At 42.9% G+C, this 14,488-nt stretch overlaps 1 protein-coding gene and 1 non-coding gene across 6 annotated transcripts in view; one reads left to right on the top strand and one right to left on the bottom strand.

The window, feature by feature from the left end:
• Nucleotides 1–14,488, top strand: part of dgkb (diacylglycerol kinase, beta) — a 59,585-nt gene that overhangs the window by 10,438 nt on the left and 34,659 nt on the right. For 3 of the 5 annotated variants that reach the window (XM_046399711.1, XM_046399712.1, XM_046399713.1), the window contains 10 exons: nucleotides 2,348–2,485; nucleotides 5,887–5,936; nucleotides 7,399–7,473; nucleotides 7,629–7,748; nucleotides 9,298–9,415; nucleotides 9,880–9,968; nucleotides 10,299–10,415; nucleotides 10,690–10,788; nucleotides 11,889–11,990; nucleotides 14,222–14,295. In XM_046399711.1, coding sequence (XP_046255667.1) covers nucleotides 2,348–2,485; nucleotides 5,887–5,936; nucleotides 7,399–7,473; nucleotides 7,629–7,748; nucleotides 9,298–9,415; nucleotides 9,880–9,968; nucleotides 10,299–10,415; nucleotides 10,690–10,788; nucleotides 11,889–11,990; nucleotides 14,222–14,295 — 982 coding nt within the window. Of the gene's footprint in view, nucleotides 1–2,347; nucleotides 2,486–4,991; nucleotides 5,768–5,886; nucleotides 5,937–7,398; nucleotides 7,474–7,562; nucleotides 7,749–9,297; nucleotides 9,416–9,879; nucleotides 9,969–10,298; nucleotides 10,416–10,689; nucleotides 10,789–11,888; nucleotides 11,991–14,221; nucleotides 14,296–14,488 lie in introns of those variants that run through there. The other 2 variants (XM_046399714.1, XM_046399715.1) reach the window with 2 other exon arrangements.
• LOC124065506 lies at nucleotides 3,824–3,932 on the bottom strand. Its single transcript, XR_006844437.1, has one exon. It is a non-coding gene; the product is annotated as a U6 spliceosomal RNA (small nuclear RNA).

Raw genomic sequence — 14,488 nt, 5'->3', positions numbered from 1 at the left:
TTTTTGTTTGTTTACAGCATTTGCACTAAGATCTTACTCTCCTGTGGTAATGACTTACTGATATTAAAACAACACACATTAAGGCCTTCACACACTGGGAGTGGGATGAATGAAGGAAACAAAAATGCAAATTACTCACCTGAGAACATTAAGCATCAAAACTGTTCTGACCCGTACTGAGAGTTCGATTTCCTTCAGCTGCCTGCCCTTGAAGTCTGTCTTTAAGATGCATTCATACATTAAAATATGAATGCATCTTGAAAGTCTTTATCTTGAAAGTCTAACCTCTTTACGAACAAAACTTCAAACCTCTTTAAGAAAAAATAATGCTGTCACTTTCTGGATCTTCTGGATCTGTGCTATTTGCTTTCTGTGTGAAAGTCATGAGAAAATATCCGTTTGAAAAAATATACTGACCTGTGAATTAATCACACGAGAAACACAAAAGCGTAAAAAGTAAAGGCTTGTTTAAAATCATCCAACATCTTAGTCATCCAACTGTGAGTGTAAGGCAACTTATCCATAGTTTCAGGATTAGGTTTCATAAGAATAACTACAGTGTGCAAACAAATACAATAATAATGGAATTAATATTTTTCTACCCAGATTTACTTCACATTACACCAGCAGGGATCATCCTGTCATTGGACAGGAGAATTAAAAGATTTATTATAAGTTACACTTACTGGCAGCACTCAATGGCTGGAAATTGGAAAGATTCCCCGCAGGGACTGAGCAGCATTGAGGCACACTAACAGTAAAAAGTGAGGTTGCCAGAGTGCGACCGTAAATCTGTAAATCCAGCAGGGGATTCCCATGCTACCATAATTCCAAACCTGGAGACATTTTTTGGAGTTGTTTACACACTTGACCAGCAGTGTAGTGTTGAATACACTGAAATCTGTAATAAATTCATCATCATAAAGTTAAGTAATCAGTTTATAAATCCACCAATTGCAGGTAAGTTTGATGTTGTATTGACATACGAAATACCAGAAAGCACATACCTGCATTGTTTATGACCTCCTTCCTCTTTGTTACAACATAATTTAATATAAGAATTTGTATATTTTTGTAAGTACGTAAAATATTCTGTCAATTCTGCGTAAATTTCATTACACTGTTTCAGGCTAACAGCTGTTTAGTCTAACGTGGGACATCACCAGCAGCTTCATTCGTGTGTCTTCAATATTTAATGCGTTTGCCTCATAGAACATGTGAGCATCTGAACCAGTGAGTGTGCTGATCCAGCTGTGTCAGCTGTCCTGCAGGTCCCGTCCAATAGAAACTGCTGCCTTCTGCACACAGGAGCCTCTGCTTTCAAACGGGCTTTTTTTCCTCATTAAAGAAATACTAGAAGCAAACAGCATAATTACTTGTTTGAGAGTTTTTGGCCCGAGTAGTGGAGTGACAAAAGAAGCGTGATTGCAGATGACTGATGTGCCCTCAGCATGTTTTGCGTGACAGGCGTGCCAGCTTGTATTGTCTCATAAATTAGAAAGAACCTGTCAGTTTCTGAAATATTTTTATTCCGTTTTTCCGTCATAGATGTTAAGCCAGCCTTGATCTTCCATCCATCCATCTCTTTTTTGTTGCATCTCCAAGTCTGGATCACATTCTCCTCTCTGGCAATGTCCTCCAGCTCTTCCTGCATTTCCAGGCCAGGTGAAATATGTAATCCTTCCAGTTTATTCTGGGTCTGCCGAGGGTCTGCTCCCAGTTGGACGTGCCAGGTACGCCTCTACAGGGAGGCACGTAGGAGGTGTCAGAATCCAGTGTCCAAACCACATCTGGCTCATTTCAATGCAAAGACGTGCCAGTTCTTCTCAGAGCTCCTTCCAGCTGTCCGAGGTCAATCTGTCTGAGGGTGAACCCACACAAACCCATGTTGGCTGCTTGTATCCACAGACGTATTCTTTCAGTCATTAGCCAAAGCCTGTCAGCATCAGTGAGGGTTAGAAGGAGATTGACCAGTAAACCCACAGCTTTGCCTTCAGGCTCAGCTTCAGATGGATATCAGAGTGTTAATGACTTTACACTGCATTGGTCCTTATGACGCTTTACTGTTGAACCCAATGAGATGAGGTTGAAACGTTGTAGTGAAGCAGAGACTGTTTAATCCAGTAAAATCACACCCAAAGACACAGTCGCGCTCTGAAAACAAAGTGTTTGATGAGGCTAAAACTGGACTCTTTGTTTGTTCGTCTTTTGGATAGCTGAACACCACCCACAGCTGATCAATAGGACTGTATGACTAATGTCAGGCATCCGAACTCAGCAGGTTGCTGGGCTAACATTAGAAGTGTTGTGGAGGATGTTTTGACCTTTCATCTCCGTCTCCCTACAGGGCTGAAGCTGATCAAAGGGAACTCGACCCCTCTGAAGACGTCCGCTCTGCCCCAGCCTCTGGACACGGTGCAGCTGAAGGACATCGTGTGTTACCTCTCATTGCTGGAGGGCGGGCGTCCCGAGGACAAACTTGAGTGTGAGTGTCACCCCAAATCACACGCGTTTCGGTCTCTCTGTTGAGATACAACGAACATCTGCGGGTCTTTAGAACACAGACACGTCCTTATACGAGATTTATGCCTTGACTAAGCCTTCAGGAGGCTTCAGTTAATGTCAGAGGTTGAGGTAAACCTCAGTGGGTGAAAAGGGTTGAGAGAAGACAAAGCTAACACCATGAATCTTTCTGGAAAAATGCAACCTCAAGCCACACAGCAGCTGATCTTTGAAGTTTTAAATAGCCACAGTAAACGTATCTAATCTAAGGGTTGCCTCTTGCAGGTGAATACGCAGACTGAAGCCCCATTAGGACTGGGGACTTTGGATTTATTGGGGTTATCGCTGAGCAGTGATTTTGATTCACTCCCAGCTCAGTAATGTTTAGAGCTGTTATCGCCGGAGTGACGTCCTCCTACTTTAACGCAGATCTCTGAGCTGCTTTTCCTTCTTTTTCTTCTGTTTTGAAGATCAACTCAGTGACTTTTGAAAATGAAGGCTGCAGTCTGTTATTTTCGGGCCTATATATAAAGCAGGTTAAGCTTCATCCTTTGTTTGTCGTCATGGTTACGTCAGTACGATCTGGAGATGCAGCATCGAGCCCAGCTATTGTTGCTACGGTATAATATACCTCTCACACTCCTTTAAGGCTTCGGTTTAACTGTCAACTGGATGTTTGTTCGGCATACCCCTGCCAGCCAATCAGGAACAAGTATTTTCCAGGACCGTAGCATGACATGTAACACCTGCTGCCCGCATCATGTTGAGTTAATGTAAATAAATAACTTAGTCAGATTAAATCAAATCAATACAAACTTAAACATTTTGTGTCTTTGGGCAAAGTGTTATACACAACAGAAATTCATTTCAAGTTTCTCTTGAACTTCTTTCTCTGTATTAGATTGCTCCCAGGTTATTTATTTTCACTAATGTGACCCTTTATATTGAACTATTGTAGGTATATTTTTTATCTTCAGGTGTGTCCTCTTTCTGTCCCTCGTATTTTGTCCCGTTCCTCTCAGGTTTTATGTTATTTAGAAATAGAACAGAGAGGTTCCTTTCTTCCTCTGGTATTTGGTGCTAAGCTGCACATCAAATCAAACCGTCACTTTCTTGTTGTTTTCTTGTGTTATTCTACCCTCTGGTGAAAATAATAACAATAATGACATACGCTCATTCAGCTCTAATTTCAAGAAGAAGAATCAGCTTTATTGGCAGTATATATATTTTTACATACACACGCTGAATTCGTCTTCTGCATTTGACCCATCCTTAGTTGAACACACACATGCAACATCAGTGGGCAGCATCAAGCGCTCGGGGAAATGAGGAACGCTTCACGAATTTGCGTGTCATCCTTGCGCAGGGCTCATGCTAATCTTCTCTTTATCGTTCCAATTCTTTTAGTGTATGTGCTGCCGAAGTGGCACTTATACAAAGGTGCAGCTTATGTCTGAGTGATGATAAAATGGGATTGAGTCTGATGAGTTATCTCGACTGTTTGCTCTTCATCTCATCTCTTTGGAAAAGATCTTTGCAGCTCCTGGGGATGTTTGATGCCTCCAGTTTGCAGTTTATTGACACATCTTCCCACATAGCATTTATCACATCATTAATTCACAAGGTTATGCAGCTTAATTGGACATCAGGTTTTTTGTGTGTTGCTGTAATTCTCATCCGTCTGTTGAATAATTGAGTGGAGCAGCACTCATTAAGTGCAGGGATGACTAAATAATTCAGCTGATGCTGCGTGTGTGAGAACATCTTGCACTGAACTACAGACTCTCCCCCCTCCACAAGGTTGATATTTCGGAGGCGAGTGGCTCCCCCTGCTGGCTCCTCTTGCAGCTCGTTCGAGCAGTTTCTGTGCTGGTGTTTTCCTTTAATCAGGATGGTCTGAAACAAGCAAATTCTGACGATCAATCAGAGATGACAATCTTAACAAGTTACTACCTACTTCAGTGTTTGTGATTCTTACAGAGAAGAGATAAGATCAACTTGGTAAAACTTGATAAAATCAAATACCAACTTGGCTTTTTTTTTTACTTATTTCCATAAATATTAAACTCTTTAATATCATGTTGAGATTATCTAAAAATGAAAGATGAATTTTAGCCATGAGCAGCACAAGGTGTCCCTGAAAAAGAAAGTTTAGTGTTAAGTTTTCAAACCTCCCTAAAACAGGATGTAAGATTATGGAGAATAAAATTAAATAAAATGTGTTTTCAAAAAGTTAAATGCAATACAAAAGCTGTGTCGTAATTCATCCTGAATTATCAATGTTTACAGCTTCATTTAACCCCAACAAAGCGTGAAACCAGACTCTAAATATCTGAACTAGTCGTGAAAGACTTTTCTTAAATGAGTCACACTTTCTTGATGACACTGGACTGTCTTAATAAAACATGACCCCAGTTTGTCACAGTTTTATCCCTAAATTTAATCCCTAAATTTCACATGAAAAGGATCGATGAGCCAGAAATAAGCAGGAAACGACAGGTTTTCACTCAAAGCACTTTGGAACTTCTTTCACTCTGCATTTGTACGTCTTGAATTTCCTCTTTGTGGTGAAGAAAAGTGTAAAAGTCCTCACAAAGACTCACTAGAAGCTCTTCTTTTAGGAAGGTTTATCTTGTGTCCCGAGAACAGTCAGAGACTTTTCTTCGTCCAGTCCATTTGCTCCACAGACAGAACTTTGCTTTTAACATTTTTCATCATCTTTTTGCACTTTATTACCTTTTTGGGGCCTCTTTGGGTCACCTCAATCGCCTCCTCGTGGCACCATCAACCTCCACCCAACGCCAGACGCCAGCGTCCTCCCCTCTGTGCCAAAAAGGTCACACCCCCTCAGGAAACTGGTAATTAGCTCCTCGTTAGTGGCCTGACGGACCGCCGTCTGACGTCAGCTCCTGATGATGTCAGCACACACCCTCTGCTGCTCCTCGACCGCGCTGACGAGGAGGTGGAGGTGGGGCGGCGGTGGCTTAGAGCACCTCTAAGTGCAGCCATTAATATGGAAATGATCTGCAGCCCGGTCATGTTGTTATTGTTGTTGTTGTCACGATTCTGTTAACACTCCTCACTGTGATGTAAGAGCGAGAGCCAATCACAGCTGGGAGCTGTCTGTTTCCATGGTGACACTTTTGAGTCGGGGTGGACACCTGAAGTTCCAGCGTTCAGATGTTTACGGCCGCTGAGATTCAGGGTTTCGTTTTGGATTTGCATGCACACGTTAACACAGGAAGGACACGTGTTTTATGGAGCAGTGAGTGTTTTGGCTTCTCCTTCCAGTAACTGCTCTTAATGTTCACTTCAAAGGCTGGGAGGGCTGCAGAGTGCAGGCTGTTAATACTGCGGCCTGACATTTTGTTTTTGTCTCCACAGTTATGTTTCGCCTCTACGACACAGATGGAAACGGGTCTCTGGACAGCTCGGTAAATATTTCTCCTCAGATTCCCCACAGAAACTGCTATTAAAACCAGGAGCACCAGCAGCAGGACGAGAGAGACGCACACTGCAGTTATTATGTCCAACAACTGACAGTTACTCTCATTATGAGGGTTATATCCTCGATTAAACCACTCAGGGTTTGGAATACAAAATGTTATTAAACCGGGAAAAGTGCCCGTCCCAACCCAGAGACAGGATTCAGTTAAGACAGACTGAAACTGAAACCGCTTAAGGTTTTTATTTTAAAAATGATGGAAACAACTGGAGTTACTGAATCAACCACCAAAACTGCAGATGACTGATCAGCCTCATTTCAGCTGTTTGATGATGACAATGTGAAAGCAAAACTACATGATAATATCTGTGACGTAATGACATCACGGTGATGAGAAACAATTAAAATAATTTACTGAAGTGCAGCACTTGAATGTTTCCAACTACAAATCAGAGGACAAACGTGTACTTTTAACTTCACTGCTTTCAATTCACGGCTGTAGTTAGTGGTTATATTAAAAACATATACATGTCCTTATTTTATATTTACTATATTTAGTATATTCTACAGATGCATATCTTAGGCTATATTGTTATTGCTTTCATTTTGTATTAATACATAAAGATATTTAATTTCATTTCTAAAATATTTGATATTAATTGTTATAGCTTAATCAGTGTGTACAACATGTAACATCAGCTTGACAGCATTAATGACATTTCTTTATCTGTCTGTGTAGCTACGAGTGTATGAATGGATGAGTGACAAAAAAGAAGACAGAAAGAAAGAAAGAAAGAAAGAAAGTTGGACGTGTTCATGAATGAAAGGCCTGCAGTGTTTATGTGTGTATGTATAGAAAGCGTGTGGGAGGGAGTTGAGGAGGGTGGTGGAGTAGAAGGTTAAGAGGGAGAGCAGGGGTGGGTGGGTGGGTGGAGCAGTTTGTAATGTATCCCCTTACTGAGTGTGAGTGGGAGGGAAAAGAGGACAGAAAGGAAAAAGGATGTTAATTCAGCGTGACCCAAATCGGCCTGCACATTTCAGAGACAATGAAACGACTCTTGATTTGCACTCATTCACTCTTACTGATACTCTGCACATTAAAGAAGTGCATCGTAGTGATTCAGGATCCCACTGGATAATAAGCTCCCCACCCCCCACCTCACCTCACCACACACACGCACACACACACTCTGACCGCCGCTCCCTCTTCAAAAAAAAGCAACCACCATAATTAAACCATCAGCCTCGGAGCCCTTCCCACGCTGCCTTTGTTTTCCTCTGTGCAGCTTTTCTGTGCAGAAGAATGACATTCCCACCCTGCTATTACACGCTGTTTATCAGTCTATTCACACCAGAGACATTTGGCGACATCAGCTTGTAAGGCTGCAATATACAGAAAGGTAAATACAGTATTTTTGTGCCCCTAATGACTGTCTGCGGTCTCGCCACAGGAGCTGGAGCACATTATCTCCCAGATGATGCACGTAGCCGAGTACCTGGAGTGGGACGTGACTGAACTGAAACCAGTAAGAAAGACATTTAACCCAGTTAACAGCAAGGAGGTGAATTTGAATTTAATACGCTGTGAAGCACAACTCTTGGCTTGTATCTGCAGGCTGCACTTTAACACCACACGATGGCCCTGATTCTTAAGTTCAGTGAAGATTTCTCTGAAACTTAGATCCTCCAGGAAATGATGCGGGAGATCGACTACGACCACGACGGCACAGTGTCGCTGGAGGAGTGGATCCAGGGAGGCATGACCACCATCCCACTGCTGGTCCTGCTGGGCCTGGAGACGGTGAGTCTTTACACAAGGCCAGACACTGATGTTGGACCAAAAGGCCTGGCTCACAGTCTCCGTTCCAGTTCATCCCAAAGGTGTTGGATGGGGTTGAGGTCAGGGCTCTGTGTGGGCCAGTCAAGTTCTTCCACACCAAACTCATCCAACCATGTCTTTATGGAGCTTTGCTTTGTGCACTGGGGCACAGTCATGCTGGAATAGAAAAGGTCCTTCAACAAACTGTTGCCACAAAGTTGGAAGCATAGCATTGTCCAAAATGTCTTGGTATGCTGAAGCATCATGATTTCCTTTCGCTGGAAGTCAGGGGCCGAGCCCAAACCTGATAAACAGCCCCATATAAAGGTATCAGTGTGTATTTATTTCCACAAAGCTGCTTTTGAAACACCCAGTCTTGTGGAGAAGTTGCAGAGCAAACTGAGGTCAGGCTCATCTAAATATGTCAGGCCGTGAAAATCTAACATTAGCTTAACAAGCTTTCATCTCATTTCATTTCACAGACTGATCTTATTGTTGAGCTGTGTGGACGTGCCAGCCGTTAGACAAGCCGACAACTTCTGCTTATTGTGCTCTTAATATTTGTCCACAAATGTGTTCCCTGATGCAGTTATTGAAAACTTGATGATGAAAACTGGATGTTGCTGTTGTCAACATATTTGTGCACTTTTGGTTCACCAGCCCACCTTAAAAAAATGAAGTGAAAATTAATCGTCTCCTACATTCAGCAAGTGTAAACTGAGTCTCTCCTCAGCTCCTGATAATCACTCTGAGGTCACAGGAGTACTTTTACATCCATTTTCTCGTGGTTCACTGTAAATTACTGTGGTTCAGTGTCAGCTAAATGACTGAAATGTGACTCTGATGTGAGTCGTTTTATTTTTCTCTGCGCACTTTGCTACTGTAGGTGATCATTTGAAAAATACTGGATGCAGTGACACACATTTAACAAACAAAATACACCATTTATTAAACCCTTTCTGCAATTCACTTCATCCTGTAGCCACTAGATGGAGCCATTTGACCAACTTTGGCAGAAATCTCCACCAAGTGTCATATTTTTTGTGAATGAATATTACTGCAAAGGGACGACAGCAAAACCTCGCTGTAAATTTGGATTACACCGCTGGAAGTACTGCAGTAAAATACAAACAAATATTATGATAAAAATAAGAACTAGTGAGACAACCAACAAGCTGAACTGATGTCACGAAGCAGTCGGTTAATCAATAGCCTGTCAGTCAGTTTAAAGATTAAAGATTAAAGTGACTTATTTTGTCATTGGAGGGAACTCACTCCAACGAAATTTGTTCTCTGCATTTAACCCACCCAAGTGACGTGCACACACACACACAGCAAACCCGGGGCAGTGGGCGACCGCGTGCAGCGCCCGGGGAGCAGTGGGGGTTAGGTACCTTGCTCAAGGGTACCTCAGCCATGGACACCGGGACGGGGAATCGAACCAGCGATCCACCGGTTACGGGTCCGACACCCTAACCGCTGATCCACGACTGCCCTCCCCAGACGATTTGGTGTGTTTCTGTCACTGCAGAATGTCAAAGACGACGGGCAACATGTGTGGAGACTGAAGCACTTCAACAAGCCGGCCTACTGTAACCTGTGTCTCAACATGCTAATTGGGCTGGGGAAGCAGGGACTCTGCTGCTCATGTGAGTAAATTCACTTAGCATTAAGGCTTTGGACGGATGCATCGCTGTGTGCAGGTGCAACATGCAAGGCCAGCATTGTGTGCCGTCGTGTTGCAGTGCAGATGTTATGGCTGTTACACTGTGATCATGTCAAAATATTTGTGTGTTGTTTTTCACCTGTCGTCTGTAACAAAATGAAAAAGAAAGAAAAGTAATTAGCTTTGGATTCAGGTGAGAGTCTCAGTGTCCAGCTGTGGTTTAAAAGTTGTTTCAGAGGCTTTTGTTTTGTTGAGAATATAAAATAATGAGGAAAAAGACAACAAACCCCCTGACTTGTGTTTCAGCCTCAGTGGACATTTTTCACCCTGCTCTTCTCCCGGCACAGAAGCTGTTTTTCACAGAATGCTGGCAATAGGGAATATCACTTGTAAACTGCATGAAAAGTCTGTTTTTTCCCCTTTCTGTGTTTCTTTTTCCTTCCCCAGTCTGCAAGTACACAGTCCACGAGCGCTGCGTGGCTCGCGCGCCGCCATCTTGCATCAAAACCTACGTCAAGTCCAAGAAAAACACAGAGGTGCGTCCAATTGGAGTGTTAACCAGCCGGGCACGCTTGGCTCGGCGATGCTCCGCGGAGCTTAGGATGAGGGCTTCTCTTCTTCTAATGGAATTAACGCAACTCAGTGTGCTACTAAGCATTGCTAATTACCAGGATGGGCCTGGTTTAAAGACCCAGACTTTCTTTCTTTCTGCTTTTTCCTCGTTCCTTCTTGCTTGTTTTCTTTCTCCTCTTGCTTTCTTTAATGGTTGTGTCACTTGAGCCTTTGTATACGTCTTGTTTTTCTGCACCATGTTTCATTTCTCACTTCTTTCCCTCCCTGTATGCTGTCTCTCCCTCTCTCCGCAGGTAATGCATCATTTCTGGGTGGAAGGGAACTGCCCCACCAAGTGTGACAAGTGTCACAAAACCGTTAAGTGTTACCAGGGCCTGACTGGGCTCCACTGTGTGTGGTGTCAAATCACGGTAAGCCGCCACCCGAGGAGAAGCAGCCACCTCCTCATTATATTCCAACTGCTTCTTGTGTTTTAGCTTTTCGTTTTAGCACTTCTGATACCTCACAAGTCATTCCACCAATTTACACCCAGAAAACACTTGTTTGTGGTTGTAAGTTGATAGAAAATAAAACAGAGGCAACAACACATGCAATGCAAATAAATCCTGAGCGCGTGCCTGAAAACGTTCACTTGTAACGCGTGCTGTCGCTTGTTTGGCTGTTATTAACGGCCGCCACCTCCAGCTCCATAACAAGTGTGCCTCCCATGTGAAACCTGAGTGTGACTGCGGACCCCTGAAGGATCACATCCTGCCCCCCAACTCAATCTGCCCCATCATCCTGGTAAGACTGCGGTGCTCTCTGGTCAGCCGTCCTGTTGGTGAGGTTGACCTCGTTTGACTCGTGTTATCTGAGGATGCAATCATCAGCCTGTGTTCTCCCACTGAGCTCTGAAATGACAAGTCTGTCTCAGGAGGAGAGACCCAAAACTGATAATTAAGTATCTCTAAAACAGACTTTTCACTTCGTTTTGCTGCTATAATAAAGTTTGTCTGTCGCTCTATGAAATATTTGTATTTTTTACAACAGACGTGGTTAAAAAGGAAGCATAAAATCTCGAAACTCAACAACATCCTCCAAAATCAACCATAAGAAAGTTTTTTTTTTTTTAAATTACTCAGTTTTGTCTTGTTTCTATTTTACAAATGAAAATAACATCAGATTAAATTATCGCTTATTCTGCATTACTGCTACTTCGTACTTCTACTGCAGCACAGTTCTGAGGGAGATGTTGTGCTTTTCACTTCACTACGTTTATTTGATAACTTTAGTTATATTTCTGATTCAAATTAATACAAAATATAATCAGTGAATGATTATATATAATTATGTCAACCCAGGGGAGAATTCACAAATTATCTCATAGTATATAGAGGAATACTTATTTGAAATATATTTATATAGATAAATTTATATTCTTCCCTCTTTTATCAGCTGCAATACTGAAGAAAATTCAGTATTCAAATTTTAAATGCAGGAGTTTAACTTGCAACAGAGTATATTTATTTATACTGTTACTGTTACTGCAGTAAATGATCTGAGTATTTCTTCCATCTCTGTTTAAAATGCTGTTTCAAATTCACAGAATTAAAATTTGTTTAGAAAGACATTAAATCATTAATTTTTATTTATTTTTTTGTTAATTTCTGTTCACCTAAAAGTACTTAGAAAAACAAAAATCAAGCCAAATCAGGATCTCAGCACCTGCAGCGTACAGAAATAAATACAATAAAAAACAAAACCATGATCTGAGACAGCTGATGTGCATGTGCCCTTCTGTCTCTTCAGCATAATCCAAAAGCAGGAAGAAGATAGAAATAAGTTCCTTTTAACAGTCAGAAATGTCTCCAACAAGCTCCCTGCTGTTTGACCTTTGACCCCAGGAGAGGCAGTCGACGCTGAGGAAGGACTCCCGGTCCAGCCAGTCGAGTCGAGGGAAGATGCAGAGAGCCAATTCAGTCACAGTGGACGGTCAAGGCCTGCAGGTGAGGATCAGTTACTTCAAATCTCTCCAGTATAATCACTCTTTCTTCCCATCTGAAGTGGCAGAAGTGGAGACGGTTTTTCCCATTTGCAAAACATTTCAATGTAAAATAACAACATACAAAACCTGGACGCGTTCCACCAGATCTTCTCCATGTAGTGTCGCAGCTTTTAATTTATAAATTCATTTAGTCATTCATCAGTTCATTATTTTTGTCCAATAATGTGCTTTTATTCTGAAATGGATCACTCTGCATACTTAGTTGGTCCTTTCAGAATAATTTGATGCTTATGCTTTTGTACTTTTAAATAAATAGACTAAATTAGTGTTTTGAATGCTGGTCTTTGACTCCTAACCGAGTATTGATACTAAAGTAAAAATACCTGAGTATTTCCTCGAGCGCTGGATAAATTTGATGAAGTAAAACTGACAGATATGCTTTAAAAATGCCCATTTGCTGTGTGCAGGGGGGCTCTGAGGCTAATGAAATGTGGTGCAGACTCAGTCACGTGATCCGATACTGACAGGGAGTTCGGTCCACAGAGCTGCAGCTGAAACAGTGAAAAAGATGTCTTACTCTGACTGAAAAACCTCGAACAACACCTCACCGACGAATGGGAGGCGTCTTGGTGGAGGCGCTTAAAGAAACGATCTGAAACGTAAAGTGGAGCCAGACGTCGTACTTTGAGATCTGTGTTAGAGGCCTTTCTGAACATCCACGTCTCAGACCGTTTCTCATTGTTTCCATGTGAAGCTCTGCACTCTGCAGGCCCTGCTGGTAATCAGCATCATGCCGCAGAGCCCAGACCGGCCTGATCCTCTGCAATACCTGTCAGCCAGCACGCTGGCGATGGAAACCTGCCGCTGTCTGTGGCGACTGCTCGTCTGCGCGAGGCTGGGAGAGAAATATGATGAATCACATCCCGGGCACATCCATCTCTGCCCCTCGCCTGCTAACCAGCATAATAATCAAGATTATTATTTATAATTACAGGAAGTAATGGATCACTCTGCACTGGACAGGGAGCTCGTTAATTCACCCTTGGCCTGCTGGGATAGCAGACAGGGGAGTTAAGCGCTTCATCTGTGTCAGGGAGAGCAACCCTGGGCGAGTTGTCGCAGTCTAACTGCACGAAGGGCAATTCGAACGGGGGGGGCTGCTGGATTAGAGCTTGTTTATGTGGCGCTTTTGGCCTCCGGCACCACAGGTCCTGCCTGTCTGTCCACAGAGGAAGTCCTTCCGCACGTCACACAAAGAGACAAACTGCCCTGACAATTAGGAAGTGGTGACAAAGAAGTATCACGACTGAACTGCGAATCACGAGTTATCAGGCTGAGAGTATTGATTGGCTGAGAGATAGATGGGCCGCTTTACTGTACTGCATGTCCACAGCTGTTTGGCTGCTGAAACTGTCATCATCTGTCTCCATATCTGCAGCATTTCGGGTAAAACTGGAGCAAAAAGTGCGATGACTGGCTATTGTGTTTGTAATATTCTTTACTTTTTCTTTTCTCAACAAATCAACTATGAATTTATCTTTCTGAAAAGTGTTATCCGTGTGTCCAAAAGGTCGTTTCATCTGCGCCACAGAGCTCCACTGTTGTCCAAACACATCAGTGAGCCTCGCTGGGTGACATTTTCTTTCACACCTTTTGACTCCACCCCACAGACTCCGTCCTGCTGCTGTGGACACTAATTAGTGCACATAATGCGCCTGAATCCGCCACTGAAAATAGTCCTGAGAAGTGCACTATCTACACATGTTTGAGTAACTTTGCTTTGCTAAAAAATGTCATTTTGGGGGAGAAATTTTTGAGTCTTCTCTTAAAAATAAGCGAATCTAAACATTCGTGTTGTCACAGATTTGTGACTTCAGTTTGATCTTTTCGTGAAATTTGTTGATCTAAGAAAAATAAAAAATAAAGAGCCTCATCCTACTACATACTGCATCAGCTGACCAAAACATTGACTCAAAGGAAACATTTATGTTATTTACGTTGGCTGTTGATTGGATACTCTAATTAAATTGGCGAGCGCCACACTTTGCCATGTCGAGCTGCCTCTCGTGCATCTCTGCAACGGCGCAGTGAAAGCGGATTTGACTGACACTGCTTGGAAGTGCTGTGGATGCTCGATAAAACGTCTGAGGGATATGGCTTGAAAGTGAATTCCTGTGAAGCATCCTGCAGTCTCCAAACGCCAACGGTTTGTTTTGACATCTTCCCATTCAGATCACAACAATAGAGGGCACTCATCCTCTGCTAGTGTTTGTCAATCCGAAGAGCGGGGGGAAGCAGGGCGAGAGGTAAGTACACAGTCTGTCTCAACATGCTACAAGAGGCCTCTGAAGCGGCGCTCCTCAGCCGCGGAGGGAAGGCAGCGGCGAGGCCTCCGGCTGCCGAGTGCTTCAGGCTTACACCAGTCACATAAGAACACAATCATATTAAGCTAAAACGCCGGCCGCCTTCGCCGTCAGTTCACACAAACCGCGCTCCCCC

This window comes from Scatophagus argus, chromosome 9 (assembly GCF_020382885.2).
Source record: "Scatophagus argus isolate fScaArg1 chromosome 9, fScaArg1.pri, whole genome shotgun sequence".
NCBI classification, from domain to species: Eukaryota; Metazoa; Chordata; class Actinopteri; family Scatophagidae; genus Scatophagus; species Scatophagus argus.
This window is presented reverse-complemented; position numbering and strand designations above follow the sequence as displayed.